Genomic DNA, 19,068 nt, shown 5'->3' on the forward strand with positions numbered 1-19,068 from the left:
TTCCTGGTTCGCTATCACTGCTCTGAGTGACTCCATCTTGATTTGAACCTTTGTAAGTGTTCAAATATTTCAGATTTAGAATAGGTCTCACCGAGCCTTCTGGCTTCAGTACCACAACATAGTGTGGAATAATACCCCTTTCCTTGTTGTAGGAGGGGTACTTTGATTATCACCTGCTGGGAATACAGCTTGTGAATTGTTTCCAATACTGCCTCCCTGTCGGAGGGAGACGTTGGTAAAGCAGACTTCAGGAACCTGCGAGGGGGAAACGTCTCGACTTTCCAATCTGTACCCCTGGGATCCTACTTGTAGGATCCAGGGGTCCTGTACGGCCCCAGCGTCATGCTGAGAAACTTGGCAGAAGCGGTGGAGGCTTCTGTTCCTGGGAATGGGCTGCCTGCTGCAGTCTTCTTCCCTTTCCTCTATCCCTGGGCAGATATGACTCTTATGGGGACGAAAGGACTGAGGCTGAAAAGACGGTGTCTTTTTCTGCAGAGATGTGACTTAGGGTAAAAACGGTGGATTTTCCAGCAGTTGCCGTGGCCACCAGGTCCGATGGACCGACCCCAAATAACTCCTCCCCTTTATACGGCAATACTTCTTTGTGCCGTTTGGAATCTGCATCACCTGACCACTGTCGTGTCCATAAACATCTTCTGGCAGATATGGACATCGCACTTACTCTTGATGCCAGAGTGCAAATATCCCTCTGTGCATCTCGTATATATAGAAATGCATCCTTTAAATGCTCTATAGTCAATAAAATACTGTCCCTGTCAAGGGTATCAATATTTTTAGTCAGGGAATCCGACCAAGCCACCCCAGCTCTGCACATCCAGGCTGAGGCGATCGCTGGTCGCAGTATAACACCAGTATGTGTGTATATACTTCTTAGGATATTTTCCAGCCTCCTATCAGTTGGCTCCTTGAGGACGGCCCTATCTGGAGACGGTACAGCCACTTGTTTTGATAAGCGTGTGAGCGCCTTATCCACCCTAAGGGGTGTTTCCCAACGCGCCCTAACTTCTGGCGGGAAAGGGTATACCGCCAATAATTTTCTATCGGGGGAAACCCACGCATCATCACACACTTCATTTAATTTATCTGATTCAGGAAAAACTACAGGTAGTTTTTTCACACCCCACATAATACCCTTTTTTGTGGTACTTGTAGTATCAGAAATATGTAACACCTCCTTCATTGCCCTTAACAAGTAACGTGTGGCCCTAAAGGAAAATACGTTTGTTTCTTCACCGTCGACACTGAAATCAGTGTCCGTGTCTGTGTCGACCGACTGAGGTAAATGGGCGTTTTAAAGCCCCTGACGGTGTTTGAGACGCCTGGACAGGTACTATTTTGTTTGCCGGCCGTCTCTGTTGACATTATCACGTAATTCCTTGAATAAGCCATCCATTCCGGTGTCGACTCCCTAGAGAGTGACATCACCATTACAGGCAATTGCTCCGCCTCCTCACCAACATCGTCCTCATACATGTCGACACACACGTACCGACACACAGCACACACACAGGGAATGCTCTGATAGAGGACAGGACCCCACTAGCCCTTTGGGGAGACAGAGGGAGAGTTTGCCAGCACACACCAAAAACGCTATAATTATACAGGGACAACCTTTATATAAGTGTTTTTCCCTTATAGCATTTTAATATATATAGTCATATCGCCAAATAAGTGCCCCCCCTCTCTGTTTTAACCCTGTTTCTGTAGTGCAGTGCAGGGGAGAGCCTGGGAGCCTTCCCACCAGCATTTCTGTGAGGGAAAATGGCGGTGTGCTGAGGAGAATAGGCCCCGCCCCCTTCTCGGCGGGCTTCTTCTCCCGTTTTTCTGAGACCTGGCAGGGGTTAAATACATCCATATAGCCCCCAGGGGCTATATGTGATGTATTTTTAGCCAGAATAAGGTACTATCATTGCTGCCCAGGGCGCCCCCCCCAGCGCCCTGCACCCTCAGTGACCGCTGCTATGAAGTGTGCTGACAACAATGGCGCACAGCTGCAGTGCTGTGCGCTACCTTATGAAGACTGAAAAGTCTTCTGCCGCCGGTTTCTGGACCTCTTCACTTTTCGGCATCTGCAAGGGGGTCGGCGGCGCGGCTCCGGGACGAACCCCAGGGTGAGACCTGTGTTCCGACTCCCTCTGGAGCTAATGGTGTCCAGTAGCCTAAGAAGCCAATCCATCCTGCACGCAGGTGAGTTCACTTCTCTCCCCTAAGTCCCTCGATGCAGTGAGCCTGTTGCCAGCAGGACTCACTGAAAATAAAAAACCTAACAAAACTTTTACTCTAAGCAGCTCTTTAGGAGAGCCACCTAGATTGCACCCTTCTCGGCCGGGCACAAAAATCTAACTGAGGCTTGGAGGAGGGTCATGGGGGGAGGAGCCAGTGCACACCACCTGATCCTAAAGCTTTTACTTTTGTGCCCTGTCTCCTGCGGAGCCGCTAATCCCCATGGTCCTGACGGAGTCCCCAGCATCCACTTAGGACGTCAGAGAAATATATATATATATATATATATATATAAGCAGCGAACAGCGGCACTCCTAACGGACTTGTAAATGAGACAAGACACTTAGGTCTGATAGCGAAGTTTTGGATTTGACTCCGTCCTCAGGCTACAGGTAAAGATGCACCTGTAGCCTGAGGACGAAGTAAAATCCGAAACTTCGCTATCAGACCTACTGTAGGTGTCTTGTCTCATTTACAAGTCCGTTAGGAGTGCCGCTGTTCGCTGTTTCTGTATCCAAATGTTAGCTGTGCACCACAACAGTTATCTGGGAATACTGATTTGGAGTGCCTACTGATTTGGAGGATAGATAGATAGATATATATATATATATATATATATATATATATATATATATATATATAATGTGTGTGTGTGTGTGTGTGTGTGTGTGTGTGTGTGTGTGTGTGTGTGTGTGTGTAACTATATATATATATATATATATATATATATATATATATATATATATATATATATATATATATGTATTGGCTGCCGGGTCCCCGGCAGATTTGAAATAGTAGCGCCGGGTCAATAGTGTGAATTTCGTCTCATTCCGTGTGCTATAATGTGAATTTCGTCGCATTCCGAGTGCTATAATGTGAATTTTGGCTCATATTGTGTGGTATAATGTGAATTTTGGCTCATTCCGAGTGCTATAATGTGAATTTCGGCTCATACTGTGTGCTATAATGTGAATTTCGGCTCATACCGTGTGCTATAATGTGAATTTCGGCTCATACTGTGTGGTATAATGTGAATTTCGGCTCATACTGTGTGGTATAATGTGAATTTCGGCTCATACCGTGTGCTATAAAGTGAAAGGGGCACCAGTACTAGATAGTATAAGAGGTCCTACTATTGTGATGCATAATGTGTATAATGGGTATGTAATGTGGCAAACTATACTGAAGGACACGTCCCCTTTTGAGTGGTCATTCCTTCACTTTTCCATACCCCACTTTACAATTTCCACTTCGACCACTGTATGTATGTATGTATGTATGTATGTATGTATGTATGTATGTATGTATGTATATATATACTCACACACTCTAGCCCAGTAGGCGATGCTAGTCACGCCACTCCAGTCGTGCACCCCCTAATAAAATGTGCTGCGCACGCCTATGGCCACCAACTATTACCTTTAGTAATTAGGTGGTGAGCGAAGCGAGCCACCGTGCCCGAAGCGTGGCGAGCGTACTTTTCGGGTACCCTGTTCGCCCGTAGCTCCTCCCCCTGGTGACGTAGCTCCTCCCCTCAATACGTCACAAGGTCCCTTCAGCCCCTCCGATATAGAACCAACCGCTACCCTAACAATACACAGCCTATGAGCTGCAGCACGCCGCCGACACGACCGGCCACATCCCACTCACCTGTCGCGTCGGTGCCAACCATGGTCACCGACAACCGGTAAGCGCGCACCGGCCGCCAGCAGTCAGTCAGCAGTGCTACACTCCGGATCCGTACTCTCTGAATTAATAGAAAGCTCCCGCCATGAGCAAGGGGGGCGGGGAGTTCAGGCCAGGCACGCAGCTGATTGCTCGACTCTTCGCAAACGAGATCCTGTAGTCCAATAGCCGCGTCCCGATGGACGTCTGACGGCAAAGGGCGGGGTTACAGCTGCCGAATGTCAGTCCCAGTCAGTCAGAACGTCACACAGTGGCGCTTGAGCGTGTAATGGAAGCTGCTCGCTGCTGGTAATAACAATTAATGATAAGACGGCTCTCTGTGTGGGGGGACAGGTAACACCGGCCGGGCGGCAGCTCACCGCCGGTTACGGCTTGCATGGTAGGAAACATCCTCTGTCTCCTAATTGATAATGTGGCCGCTTATGAGATCTTTTTTGAGATCTTTTACCACAGGAATACAAAATTAAGAGGGTTATGGCCAGGTCTGCTGAGCACCGAGGGCTCAGGCTGTGTGTTGTGTGTACACCTGTTTACTAGTATGAAATTCACATATTTCATTGCAGTGTGCATGTCCACCCAAAAAAAATGCTAATAAAATAACCATGAAAATCATATCTATCTTTATCGCCATTGATATTATTATGCACATTTGGGTAGCTCATCCGTTAAAATCGCGAATGCGCAATAGAAAAAAATTAAAGGCCAGTGCATGCGCAGGAGATGCCATGAAGCAGGTCAGTTTATCGCTACTGCAGCATCTTGATTTCTTTGGCATCCATAAGGGATACTGGGGTTCACTTAATACGGTGGGTTATAGAAGGGGTCCAAAGGAGCCGGTGCACTTTCAATTTCTTCAAGTGGGTGTGCTGGCTCCTCCCTTCTATGCCCCCTCCCACAGGCAGTTTAGAAAAAAGTGCCCTCAGGAGAGGATGCTCACTGGGAGCTCCACAGGATTTTTCTTCAGTTTCTTTTAAACTTTATTTCTCTAACGTCCTAGTGGATGCTGGGGACTCCGTAAGGACCATGGGGAATAGACGGGCTCCGCAGGAGACATGGGCACTTTAAGAAAGAATTTAGATTCTGGTGTGCTCTGGCTCCTCCCTCTATGTCCCTCCTCCAGACCTCAGTTTGAATCTGTGCCCGGACGAGCTGGGTGCTGTTCAGTGAGCTCTCCTGAGCTTGCTGTAAGAAAGTATTTTGTTAGGTTTTTTATTTTCAGGGAGCTCTGCTGGCAACAGACTCCCTGCATCGTAGGACAGTGGGGAGAGAAGCAGCCCTACTCTTTGAAGCTAGGTCCTGCTTCTGAGGCTACTGGACACCATTAGCTCCAGAGGGATCGTACACAGGATCTCACCCTCGTCGTCCGATCCCAGAAGCCGCGCCGCCGTCCCCCTCGCAGAGCCGGAAGACAGAAGCCGGGTGAGTATGAGAAGCAAGAAGACTTCGAAATCGGCGGCAGAAAACTCCGTTCTTCACATGAGGTAACGCACAGCACTGCAGCTGTGCGCCATTGCTCCAAACACACCTCACATACTCCGGTCACTGTAAGGGTGGAGGGCGCAGGGGAGGGGCGCCCTGGGCAGCATATGGACCTCTGTTGGCAAAAGTACTCGTATATACAGTTGGGCACTGTATATATGTATGAGCCCCCGCCACAAAGATATGTATTTTAGCGGGACAGAAGCCCGCCGTCGAGGGGGCGGGGCTTCTCCCTCAGCACTCACCAGCGCCATTTTCTCTCCACAGCTCCGCTGAGAAGAAGCTCCCCAGGCTCTCCCCTGCAGTTCACGGTAGAAAAGGGTAAAAAGAGAGGGGGGGGCACATAATTAGGCGCTAAAAACACAATATACAGCAGCTACTGGGTTAACATTAAGTTACTGTGTTATTCCTGGGTTATATAGCGCTCGGGTGTGTGCTGGCATACTCTCTCTCTCTGTCTCACCAAAGGGCCTTGTGGGGGAACTGTCTTCAAAAAGGGCATTCCCTGTGTGTGTGGTGTGTCGGTACGCTTGTGTCAACATGTCTGATGAGGAAGGCTATGTGGAAGCAGAGCGGGAGCAAATGAATGTGGTGTCTCTGCCGATGGCACCGACACCTGATTGGATGGATATGTGGAAGGTTTTAAATGATAATGTTAATTCCTTACATAAAAGGTTAGAAAAAGCTGAAGCCTCAGGACAGTCAGGGTCCGAACCCATGCCTGATCCTATGTCGCAGAGGCCGACAGGGTCTCAGAAGCGCCCACTATCCACAGTTATTGACACGGATACCGACATGGATTCTGACTCCAGTGTCGATTACGATGATGCAAAGTTACAGCCAAGATTGGCTAAATCCATCCGTCATATGATTATAGCTATTAAGGATGTGTTGCACATCACAGAGGAAACCCCAGTCCCTGACAGGAGGGTTCATATGTATGGGGAAAAGAAGCCGCAGGTAACTTTTCCCCCCTCACACGAGCTCAATGAGTTATGTGAAAAGGCTTGGGAATCTCCAGATAAAAAAACTGCAGATTTCCAAAAGTATTCTTATGGAGTATCCTTTCCCGCCAACGGACAGATTACGCTGGGAATCCTCCCCTAAGGTGGACAAAGCTTTGACACGCTTATCCAAGAAGGTGGCCCTGCCGTCACAGGATACGGCTACCCTCAAAGATGCTGCGGATAGAAAACAGGAGGGTACCCTGAAGTCCATTTATACACATTCAGGTACCTTACTGAGGCCGGCAATCGCGTCGGCCTGGGTGTGTAGTGCTGTAGCTGCATGGACGGATACCTTATCTGAGGAACTTGATACCTTAGACAAGGATACTATATAATGACCCTGGGGCATATTAAAGACGCAGTCCTTTATATGAGAGATGCTCAAAGAGACATTAGCCTACTAGGTTCTAGAATAAATGCTATGTCGATTTCAGCCAGAATGGTCCTGTGGACTCTGCAATGGACAGGTGATGCCGACTCAAAAAGGCACATGGAGGTTTTACCTTACAAGGGTGAGGACTTGTTTGGGGAGAGTCTCTCGGACCTGGTCTCCACAGCTACAGCTGGAAAGTAAACATTTTTGCCATATGTTTCCTCACAGCCTAAGAAGTATTTCCAAATGCAGTCCTTTCGATCACAGAAAAACAAGAAAGTCCGAGGTGCGTCCTTTCTTGCCAGGGGCAGAGGAAAGAAGCTGCACAACACAGCTAGTTCCCAGGAACAGAAGTCCTCCCCGGCTTCCACTAAATCCACCGCATGACGCTGGGGCTCCACAAGCGGAGCTAGGCCCGGTGGGGGAGCGTCTCCGAAATTTCAGCCACAAGTGGGTTCACTCCCAGTTGGATCCCTGGGCAATAGATATTGTGTCTCAGGGATACAAGCTGGAATTCGAGGAGATGCCCCCTCACCGATACCTCAAATCGGCCCTGCCAGCTTCCCCCTTAGAGAGGGAAATAGTGTTAACTGCAATTCACAAATTCTATCTTCAACAGGTGGTGGTCAAGGTTCCCCTCCTTCAGCAAGGAAAGGGTTATTATTCGACCATGTTTGTAGTACCGAAACCGGACGGTTCGGTCAGACCCATATTGAATTTAAAATCCCTGAACATGTACCTGAAAAGGTTCCGGTTCAAGATGGAATCGCTGAGAGCGGTCATTGCAAGCCTGGAAGGGGGGGATTTTATGGTGTCACTGGACATAAAGGATGCATACCTTCATGTCCCCATTTATCCACCTCATCAGGCGTACCTCAGATTTGTGGTACAGGATTGTCATTACCAATTTCAGACGTTGCCGTTTGGTCTCTCCACGGCTCCGAGAATATTTACCAAGGTAATGGCGGAAATGATGGTACTCCTGCGGAAGCAAGGAGTCACAATAATCCCATACTTGGACGATCTCCTCATAAAAGCGAGATCAAGAGAGCAGTTGCTGATCAGCGTAGCACTTTCTCTGGAAGTGTTACGGCAACACGGCTGGATTCTAAATATTCCAAAGTCGTAGTTGGTTCCTACGACTCGTCTGCCTTTCCTGGGCATGATTCTAGACACAGACAAGAGAAAGGTTTATCTCCCGATGTAGAAAGCTCAGGAACTCATGACACTGGTCAGGAACCTATTAAAACCGAAACAGGTGTCGGTGCATCACTGCACTCGAGTCCTGGGAAAGATGGTGGCATCATACGAGGCCATTCCCTTAGGCAGGTTCCATGCGAGGACCTTTCAATGGGACTTACTGGACAAATGGTCCGGATCACATCTTCAGATGCATCGGTTAATCACCCTATCCCCCAGGGCCAGGGTGTCTCTCCTGTGGTGGCTGCAGAGTGCTCACCTTCTCGAGGGCTGCAGATTCGGCATTCAGGACTGGGTCCTGGTGACCACGGATGCAAGCCTCCGAGGGTGGGGAGCAGTCACACAGGGAAGAAATTTCCAAGGGCTGTGGTCAAGTCAGGAGACTTGCCTTCACATCAACATCCTGGAACTAAGGGCCATATACAACGCCCTACGTCAAGCGGAGACCCTGCTTCGCGACCAACCGGTTCTGATTCAGTCAGACAATATCACCGCAGTGGCTAATGTAAACCGCCAAGGCGGCACAAGGAGCAGAGTGGCGATGGCGGAAGCCACCAGAATTCTTCGCTGGGTGGAGAATCACGTAAGCGCACTGTCAGCAGTGTTCATCCCGGGAGTGGACAACTGGGAAGCAGACTTCCTCAGCAGGCACGACCTCCACCCGGGGGAGTGGGGACTTCATCAAGAAGTCTTCGCACAGATTGCAAGTCGGTGGGAACTGCCACAGGTGGACATGATGGCATCCCGCCTCAACAAGAAACTACAGAGGTATTGCGCCAGGTCAAGAGACCCTCAGGCGATAGCTGTAGACGCCCTGGTGACACCGTGGGTGTTCCAATCGGTCTATGTTTTTCTTCCTCTTCCTCTCATACCCAAGGTGTTGAGAATCATAAGAAAAGGAGGAGTGAGAACAATACTCATTGTTCCGGATTGGCCAAGAAGGAGTTGGTATCCAGATCTGCAAGAAATGCTCACAGAGGACCCGTGGCCTCTTCCTCTAAGACAGGACTTGTTGCAACAAGGGCCCTGTCTGTTCCAAGACTTACCGCGGCTGCGTTTGACGGCATGGCGGTTGAACGCCGGATCCTAGCGGAAAAAGGCATTCCGGATGAGGTCATTCCTACGTTGATAAAAGCTAGGAAGGACATGACAGCTCAACATTATCACCGTATATGGCGAAAATATGTTGCTTGGTGTGAGGCCAGGAATGCCCCTACGGAGGAATTCCAGCTGGGCCGTTTCCTTCACTTCCTACAGTCAGGAGTGACTTTGGGCCTAAAATTGGGTTCCATTAAGGTCCAGATTTCGGCCCTATCCATTTTCTTTCAAAAAGAGCTGGCTTCTCTACCTGAAGTTCAGACGTTTGTGAAGGGATTGCTGCATATTCAGCCCCCTTTTGTGCCCCCATTGTCACCTTGGGATCTTAACGTGGTGTTGAGTTTCCTGAAATCCCACTGGTTTGACCCACTCAAAACGGTGGAATTGAAATATCTCACGTGGAAGGTGGTCATGCTACTAGCCTTGGCTTCGGCTAGGCGCGTGTCAGAATTAGCGACTTTGTCACATAAAAGCCCCTATCTGGTTTTCCATGCGGATAGAGCAGAGTTGCGGACCCGTCCGCAATTCCTGCCAAAAGTGGTTTCATCTTTTCATATAAACCAACCTATTGTGGTGCCTGTGGCTACTACTGACTTGGAGGATTCCGAGTTGCTTGATGTGGTCAGGGCTTTGAAGGTTTATGTAGCCAGAACGGCTAGAGTCAGGAAAACAGACTCTTTGTTTATCCTGTATGCTTCCAACAAGCTTGGTGCGCCTGCTTCAAAGCAAACTATTGCTCGCTGGATCTGTAACACGATTCAGCAGGCTCATTCTGCGGCTGGATTGCCGCTGCCAAAATCAGTTAAAGCCCATTCCACTAGGAAAGTGGGCTCACCTTGGGCGGCTGCCCGAGGGGTCTCGGCATTACAGTTGTGCCGAGCGGCTACTTGGTCAGGTTCAAACACTTTTGCAAAGTTCTACAAGTTTGATACCCTGGCTGAGGAGGACCTTGTGTTTGCTCATTCGGTGCTGCAGAGTCATCCGCACTCTCCCGCCCGTTTGGGAGCTTTGGTATAATCCCCATGGTCCTTACGGAGTCCCCAGCATCCACTAGGACGTTAGAGAAAATAAGATTTTACTTACCGGTAAATCTATTTCTCGTAGTCCGTAGTGGACGCTTGGCGCCCGTCCCAAGTGCGGACTTCTTCTGCAATACTTGTATATAGTTATTGCTGCAATAAGGGCTATGTTATTGTTGCATCAGGGTTGAACTGATGCTCTGTTGTTGTTCATACTGTTGACTGGGTAAGTTTATCACAAGTTATACGGTGTGATTGGTGTGGCTGGTATGAATCTTGCCCTGGATTACCAAAATCCTTTCCTGGTACTGTCAGCTCTTCCGGGCACAGTTTCTATAACTGAGGTCTGGAGGAGGGACATAGAGGGAGGAGCCAGAGTACACCAGAATCTAAATTCTTTCTTAAAGTGCCCATGTCTCCTGCGGAGCCCGTCTATTCCCCATGGTCCTTACGGAGTCCCCAGCATCCACTACGGACTACGAGAAATAGATTTACCGGTAAGTAAAATCTTATTTTATTTGGGTATACTGTCTGAGCAACAGTATACCTGCACCGTGGGAGTTAGAGGGGGGGCGGGGCGGCTCTGTAAGGTGTCAAAGCCGCTTCCCCGCTGCAGGACCACCGTCCTGAGAGGTTGTTTGCTCCTTGGGGCACTGATCCCTGGCGGTCGCAATCGCAGCACTCCGCACACCCCTAACAGAGGTGACGTCAGTGGTGAATACAACCCGGGGCCCCGGTTCACAGAGCGTCAAAACGCGGGGGCGGCATACGGGACCCTCCACGGGGGGACTCGCTATAGCCATCCCCCATCCTGTGTACTATGGTAGCGGTAGTGCAGACTAGCAGCCCCTGTGAAGTTTGCTCATGATAGGGAGACTTTGCCAGTATAAATATTCTCTGTAGATTCGGCGCGCACCATTACTGGGAGCGGAGCTTCCTCTGAGCAGGACCAGCTGCATTTTGGCACCTTCCTCTGCCCAGCGCTGCAGCAGCAAGGACACACAGCTCCTCCAGACACTCCGGGATACACAGGAAACTGGTACAGGGGTGTATTACAAGGGGAGAGCCGCTATTGTACAAAATCTAATGTCCTGAATAGGACAAGTAATCCGGTTTTTACTGTGATAAAACTATATTCAGCCTACAGATTTCCTAAGTCTGCAAGGCTGGGGTGTGCTGTCCTCTCACTCTAGGTCTCCATCTCACACGCAGTAAGGGCAGGCTTGTTATTGTACTGGTCTGTCTGTGTGTGCGTGTCAGTGTTGTTACGGTAATTATGGTCAAACACGCAGTATGCAAGGTTTATCACTCCAGACTCTCCCCTTCTACCACTAGTTCCCTATCGTGTGATCAATGCAGTCAGTCTTCCCAAGTTAATGTGGAGACTGGGTGGGGGGGGGGGGGTCAGGAGCCATCCTGGCTCAGTGCCATAAAGACTTTGATGGTAGACATGTCATCTCAGCTCAATGTTAATAAACAGACAACACAACAACTGCAACAGGCTGTTGCAGACCTGCCTGCTAAGGCTGATGAAAGATAGCCCCCTCACTAGTTCAGGCCCTCTTAAACGTGGGCTGCCTGCTCTACTCTCTGATGAGGATATTCAGGAGGAGGGGAAGGAATTAGAACCTGAAATAGAAGATTCCACTTATGCACAGGGTATTGAGCACCTCATTCTTGCTATTAGGGATGCATTAAAAATGCCTTTGGAAGACGCTACTGCACCGCAGTAATTTCTCTAACATCCTAGAGGATGTTGGGGTCCACATTAGTACCATGGGGTATAGACGGGTCCACCAGGAGCCATTGGCACTTTAAGAGTTTGAGAGTGTAGGCTGGCTCCTCCCTCTATGCCCCTCCTACCAGACTCAGTTTAGAAAATTTGCCCGGAGGAGCCGGTCACAGCTAGGGGAGCTCTCCTGAACTTTCCTAATAAAGTTTCGTTTTAGAGTTTTTTATTTTACAGGGAGGCTGCTGGCAACAGCCTCCTTGCAGCGTGGGACTAAGGGGGGAGGAGCAATGTCCGCCCTGCGGGGTCTGAGCCACTGACTCGACTGACTGGACACTGAGCTCCAGAGGGGCTGATCGGTCTCCGCCGCAGGGGAACCGCTCACCCCAGCAGCATACCGCCGACCCCTTACAGAGCTGAAGATGTGGTGAGTGAGACACCGACCCCCCTAGCAAGCGGGGGGGCGGTGTGAAGATGGCGGCAGCGGGGAGGGAGCACAGTATTATATTATATTAACCGCGCTCCCGGACGGTACCAGAGGCAGACTGTGAGGGGCGCTTGCCCCCTGCACTGGTCCAGAAGCCTGTCGGGGTCCTCGGATCTCAGCCAGCACAATTTCCTCAGGCCAGTATAATCCATGAAGAGCGGGAAGACAGCGCCACTAAGGGGGCGGAGCTTCTCAGAGCGGACTCAGCAGCGTTTCAGCGCCATTTTCCTGCCTGCACAGCGCTGAGAGGAAGAACAGGTCCCTCCACAGCAACTCCAGCTATCTGTACACGGTACCAGGGGGTTGTTGAAGGGAGGGGAGGCTGTAATAATACACTGTGTCCTATTAAGGTACACAGTCAGCGCTGACAAAGGGTCTCCCTTTGCTAAAAGCGCTGTGTGTGGGTTGGCTCCAATCTCTGTGTCTCTCTTGCCATTCTTGGGGGGGAAACTCTGTCTGCCCTCACGTGTGCGTGTGTGTGGAGTGTTTGGTGGTCTCTTAGCTATGTCTAGGGACACTGTATCATATGCTGCAGAGGATTTATCGTCCCAGGATGATCCCATTCCATGTAATCAGGATAGCACTGGTTTTATCACAGATACCAGCAAGGGAACCGTAGTGGTTTTCCTCTATCAAATCTTCGATTTCTCAGATTTCTGACAGGGTTGCAAGTAATGAATCTGCAACCCAGGTATTACAGAGCTCTATGGCAGTATGGCCGTTTTCTAGTACCTCAGGACACCCCGCTGTATACCCCCACAAACGTGCGCTTGTGCAGGTCACACAAGATGACGCAGATACCGATTCTGACACCACAGACGGTGATGGGAATGTGTTGCGGGGGTCCGCATCTCTTGCAAAGGGGGTTGTTGATAGAGGCTATCAGGGATGTGTTGATACCACACCTGAGTAGGTTGTGGAGGCTTTTTTCACTGAAAATAAAAAAGCCTTGCTAACCTTCCCAGAATTGAATGCTATATTTGAAAAAGCATGGGTAAACCCTGAGAAAAAATTCCAGGTACCTAAAAAGGATCTAGGTGGCATTTCCTTTCTCTGAGGAAGATATGAAAAAATGGGAAAACCCGCCGATTGTTGACGCATCTTTGTCCAGACTCTCAGAAGGTGGTTTTGCCTGTTCCAGGATCTACCGCCTTAAAGGAGTTAGCTGATAGAAAAATTGATAACACGCTTAAATCAATGTACATTGCTTCAGGGGCCATATTACGTCCCACTATTGCTACTGCATGGATTGCAAAGGCAATAGTAAAGTGGTCGGCTACCTTACTTGAGGATTTGGATACGATGGATAGGGATGACGTTGCTTTATATTTACGCAACATACATGATTCAGCTGGTTTTATGGTAGAATCCATGAAAGACCTGGGTTCCATGGCTGCGGGAATATCTTCCATGTCTGTTTCAGCTCGTGGGGGACTGTGGCTGCGCCAGTGGTCGGCCGACGCGGAATCCAGGAAAAGTGTGGTGGCCCTACCCTATACAGGTCAGGCTCTCTTTGGGGAAGCTCTAGATGCGTGGATATCCATGGCTACAGCGGGTAAGTCTCCGTTTCTTCCCTCAGCAGCACCTGCTCTGAAGAAATTCTTATCTTCATCTGCAAACGCAGTCCTTTCGGCCTAACAGGCCTAGAAAGGCCAGAACGTCCAATACCTTCTTTAGGGAGGTCGAGTTAAGTCCAAGAAACCTGCAGGTTCCCAGGAGCAAAAGCCTGCTTCAGGTACGCCAAAGTCCTCCGCATAACGGTAGACCGCTTGGCCTGGAGATTGGGCCAGTGGGAGCCAGACTCAGATACTTCAGTCACGTCTGGGTATCGTCCGGCTTGGATCCCTGGGTGATAGATATTGTATCCCAGGGATACAGTCTGGAATTTCAAAGTCTCCCCCCTCATCGTTTTTTTAAATCAGGCTTACCAACTCTTTTGGCAGACAGCACTGTACTACAGGACGCTGTCCAAAAACTGGTGGAGGCACAGGTCATTGTGCCATTGCCACCTCACATGCAGAACAAAGGTTACTATTCGAACCTTTTCATGGTACCGAAACCAGATGGTTCGGTCAGACCCATTCTGAACCTGAAATCATTGAACCCCTTTCTAAAGGAGTTCAAGTTTAAGATGGAGTCTCTCAGGGCGGTGATATCAGGTCTGAAAGAGGGAGAATTCACTGGATATCAAGGATGCGTACCTCCACATTCCGATCTGGCTGCCGCATCAGGCTTATCTCCTCTTCGCATTGCTGGACTGTCATTTCCAGTTCCAGGCCCTGCCATTCGGCCTCTCCACAGCACCAAGGGTGTTTACCAAGGTGATGGCAGAAATGATGGTTCTCCTCCGCAAACAGGGTGTGAACATTATTCCATATCTTGACGATCTGCTGATAAAAGCGTCGTCCAAGGAGAAGCTGCTGCAATCCATTGTTCTCGCAACACGCCTCCTCAGGAGTCATGGTTGGATTCTGAACCTCCAAAGTCACATTTGGAACCATCCCAGAGGTTGTCCTTTCTGGTAATGATCCTGGATACGGAAGTGCAAAAGGTGTTTCTTCCGCAGGAAAAGGCGTTGGTGATACAAGCTATAGTCCGGGATGTCCTGAAGCCAGCCCGGGTGTTGGTTCATCAATGCATTTGCCTATTGGGAAAGATGGTGGCCTCTTACGAGGGTCTCCTGTATGGGAGGTTCCACGCTCAGACCTTCCAACTGGATCTCCTGGACAAGTGGTCGGGATCTCATCTTCACATGCACCAAAGAATTTGTCTGTCACCAAAGGCCAGGATTTCACTCCTCTGGTGGCTCCAATTGCCTCACCTTCTGGAGGGCCGCAGGTTCGGGATTCAGGACTGGGTCCTTCTAACCACGGATGCGAGTCTTCGGGGCTGGGGAGCAGTCACTCAAGGAGTAGCCTTCCAAGGAAGGTGGTCAAGCCTGGAAGCCGGCCTGCCCATCAACATCTTGGAACTGAGAGCCGTCTACAACGGTCTTCAGGCGGCCCCTCTTCTAAGAAATCGGGCCATTCAAGTGCAGTTGGGCAACATAACAACAGTGGCTTACATAAACCGACAAGGCGGAACGAATAGTAGAGCGGCAATGTCAGAGGTCACAAGAATACTCCTCTGGACAGAAAAGCACGCGTTGGTGCTGTCAGCCATCTTCATTCCGGGAGTAGACAACTGGGAAGCAGACTTCCTCAGCAGAGACGATCTCCATCCAGGGGAATGGGGTCTCCATCCGGAGGTGTTAAAGGAAATAACAGACCTTTGGGGTTTACCCCACATAGACATGATGGACTCTCGTCTCAACAAGAAGCTTCAGCGTTATTTTTCCAGGTCGAGAGACCCACAGGCAGTGGCAGTGGACGCCCTGGTTTATCTGTGGGTGTTCCAGTCAGTGTACGTTTTTTCACCACTCCCACTCATCCCAAGAATCCTTAAGCTCATAAGGAGAACAAGGGTTCAAGCGATCCTCATTGCCCCAGGCTGGCCAAGAAGGGCTTGGTACGCGGATCTTCTGTATCTACTGCGAGAAGAACCGAGACCTCTTCGGGAGGACCTGCTGCAGCAGGAGCCCATTCGCCTATCAAGACTTAACGCGGCTACGTTTGACGGCATGGAAGTTGAGCGCCTGATACTTGCTCGGAAGGGTATTCTGAAGAAGGACATTCCTACCCTCATACAGGCTAGGAAAGGGGTAACGTCTAAACATTACCATCGTATTTGGAAGAAATATTTCTCTCGGTGTGAGTGCAAGAAGTTTCCTACGGTGGAGTTTCAACGCCGACGTTTTCTCCTCTTCCTGCAAGCAGGAGTGGATATAGGCCTGAGGTTAGGATCTGTGAAGGTCCAGATTTCGGACCTATCCGTTTTCTTTCAGAAACAATTGGCTGCCCTCCCGGAGGTTCAGACCTTTTTGAAGGGAGTTCTGCACATCCAACCTCCCTTTGTACTGCATACGGCGCCTTGGGACCTTAACGTGGTGTTGCAGTTCCTCCAGTCGGATTGGTTTGAGCCTCTACAAGAGGTTGAGGTCAAATTTCTTGCATGGAAGGCGGTCACGTTGTTGACCTTAGCTTCTGCTTGACGCTTGTCCGAATTGGGGGCTTTATCCTGTAAAAGCCCTTACTTTATCTTCCACGAAGATAGAGCTGAGCTCAGGACACGTCAGCAGTTTCTTCCGAAGGTTGTGTCGGCGTTTCATATCAACCAACCTATTGCGGTGCCAGTGGCTACTGACTCCTCAATTACATCAAAGTCCTTGGATGTTGTAAGCGCTCTGAAGATATATGTGAAGAGAAGTTCTCGTCACAGAAAGTCGGACTCTTGGTTTGTCCTATATGATCCCAAGAAAATTGGGTGTCCTGCTTCCATGCAGACTATTTCTCACTGGATTATGTTCACTATCCAGCACGCTTATTCTACGGCAGGCCTGCCGTGTCCAAAATCTGTTAAGGCCCACTTTACTTGTAAGGTGGGGTCTTCCTGGACGGCTGCCGGGGTGTCTCGGCAGTGCAACTTTGCCGTGCTGCAACTTAGTCTGGGTCGAACACGTTTGCAAAGTTTTACAAGTTCGATACTTTGTCCTCTGATGATCTGGAGTTCAGTCAGTCAGTTCTGCAGGAGCCTCCGCGCTCTCCCTCCCCTTTCTGGGAGCTTTGGTACATCCCCATGGTACTAATGTGGACCCCAGCATCCTCTAGGACGTAAGAGAAAATAGGATTTTGGTACCTACCGGTAAATCCTTTTCTCGTAGTCCGTAGAGGATGCTGGGCGCCCATCCAGCGTTCGTTTTCCTGCAAACGTTATTTGGTTCAGTACAACTTCGTTTTAGTTGAGTACTGCATTTTTACTTGGTATGTAATGTTTCAGCAGTTGCTGAGCGTTCAAGCTTCGTTGGCACGACGTGCCTTGTATGTGTGAGCTGGTGCGAATCTCACCACTATCTGTGTGTAATCCTTCTCTCGAAGATTTCCGTCTCCTCGGGCACAGTTTCTAGACTGAGTCTGGTAGGAGGGGCATAGAGGGAGGAGCCAGCCCACACTTTCAAACTCGTAAAGTGCCAATGGCTCCTGGTGGACCCGTCTATACCCCATGGTACTAATGTGGACCCCAGCATCCTCTACGGACTACGAGAAAAGGATTTACCCGTAGGTACCAAAATCCTATTTTTGGATCGATTCTATCAAAATGTGGGGTAAATGTATTATACCAGCACGTATTGTGCGTGCATAGCACTTCCTGCTTGTAGGAAGCAGTAGCGCTTAGATGTAGATGTATTATCATCTCGGCTGCTAGAGAGGGGTAGTGAAAACTTTCTCCTCTGGCGATCCCTGTATTTGCCCACAGTTCATCGACCTAGTGCTGATGCGCTGTGTCTCACCCCTGGCTGGCTCCAGGGGGCACATGCAAGATCTCGATATTATCACAAGATCTCACATGCAGCGCGGAGCGGCAGCCGCCACAGCCAGGGATAGCACTGTCCATGCTGTGGTCAATGGGCAACGACACCTGCAGCTGTTGAAATCGACAGCTGCAGGTGTCGGAACAGTAAGTGCTATTGACATTGCCCCGTATATTGGTGTGCTATCTTACAAATAGCAGCTCTGATAGAGACAGGGGCACACACCAACACATTCATACATGGGGGAGAAGCAGTATAACGCACATAACATGTACTGATACTTCTCCCCCATACCGACGAATAATACATCCACCCCACCATTTCTTGAGAATTTATCAGAAATCACAATGTATTGGGAGATGAACATCAATGTTTCAGAAATATCGGAGCTTGATGCCCACCCCCCTTTGTCTTTATGCAGATACTTTCACCCTCACTAAGGGGGTGATTCAGATCTAATCGTTGCTGTGCGTTTTCGAATAGCGGGTGATCAGGTCCTAACTGCGCATGCACTGCAATGCACACGAACAACAACAGGCATCGCCGGTCAGCGACGGGATGGTGCGAAAAATCAGTTCACACAGGCATTCGCAAGGTGATTGACAGGAAGAGGCCGTTTGTGGGTTGCAACTGATCATTTAAAGGGAGTGTCCAGAAAAATGCAGGCATTATCGAGCGTTTTCAGGGAGGGTGTCTGATGTCAGCTCCAGCCCCGATCAGCCTCTTCTCATCGCGCTGGAGGAGTAAGTCCTGGGCTGCTCACAGACTGCGCACACTGTATTTTTGCAGCTCAGTTACACATGCGATCGCAGACTTACACAGCGAATTTACACTCTCCCTGGAGGCGACAACTACCTGATCGCAGGACAGCAAAATTAGCAGCCCCACCCACGATCAGATCTGAATTATCCCCTAAGTTTGTGTGTGAGAGCAGGGGAGGAAAGTGGCATGCAAACTTGGGATGGCCATCAAATGCTAAATCTGGATATGCTGCGATGATGAACTGAGCAACCCTTCAGGATCACTGGGATTGGCTGTACCGGTGAATCTGGATATGCTGCAATGATGAACTGAGTATCTCTTCAGGATCAGTGGGATATGCTGCAATGCTGAGCTGAGCAGCAGAACTGGATGGCTCAGGAAGCCAGGGAGTGCTGGAAATGGAAACTGCACTTGTCTTGAATTCAACAGGAGAGTCTGGAGCTTACAACAAGTTAATAGACAACAAAGCACTGGCAATTTGCCTGTGCTAGGATTCAGCATTTATACCCCTGGCTTGCTGCTGATTGGTGGTGATGATCACATGACTGTGAAGTGGTTCCTGATTGAACTCTGG

The 19,068-nt window shown here is 49.6% G+C and overlaps 2 protein-coding genes across 10 annotated transcripts in view; one reads left to right on the forward strand and one right to left on the reverse strand.

Moving 5' to 3' along the window:
- Positions 1-4,104, reverse strand: part of CDC7 (cell division cycle 7) — a 308,046-nt gene extending 303,942 nt beyond the window's left edge. The window contains exon 1 of one of the 2 annotated variants that reach the window (XM_063939919.1): positions 3,898-4,104. In XM_063939919.1, coding sequence (XP_063795989.1) covers positions 3,898-3,919 — 22 coding nt within the window. In that variant the 5' untranslated portion in view covers positions 3,920-4,104. The remainder of the gene's footprint in view (positions 1-3,897) is intronic. The other variant, XM_063939920.1, reaches the window with a different exon arrangement.
- HFM1 (helicase for meiosis 1) overlaps positions 3,666-19,068 on the forward strand; it is a 984,377-nt gene continuing 968,974 nt past the window's right edge. For 6 of the 8 annotated variants that reach the window (XM_063939912.1, XM_063939910.1, XM_063939915.1 and 3 more), the window contains exon 1: positions 3,666-4,221. The gene's annotated coding sequence lies outside the window, so the exon portion shown is untranslated. Of the gene's footprint in view, positions 4,313-19,068 lie in introns of all 8 variants that reach the window. The other 2 variants (XM_063939911.1, XM_063939913.1) reach the window with 2 other exon arrangements.

Source organism: Pseudophryne corroboree, chromosome 9 (genome assembly GCF_028390025.1).
Source record: "Pseudophryne corroboree isolate aPseCor3 chromosome 9, aPseCor3.hap2, whole genome shotgun sequence".
NCBI lineage: Eukaryota > Metazoa > Chordata > Amphibia > Anura > Myobatrachidae > Pseudophryne > Pseudophryne corroboree.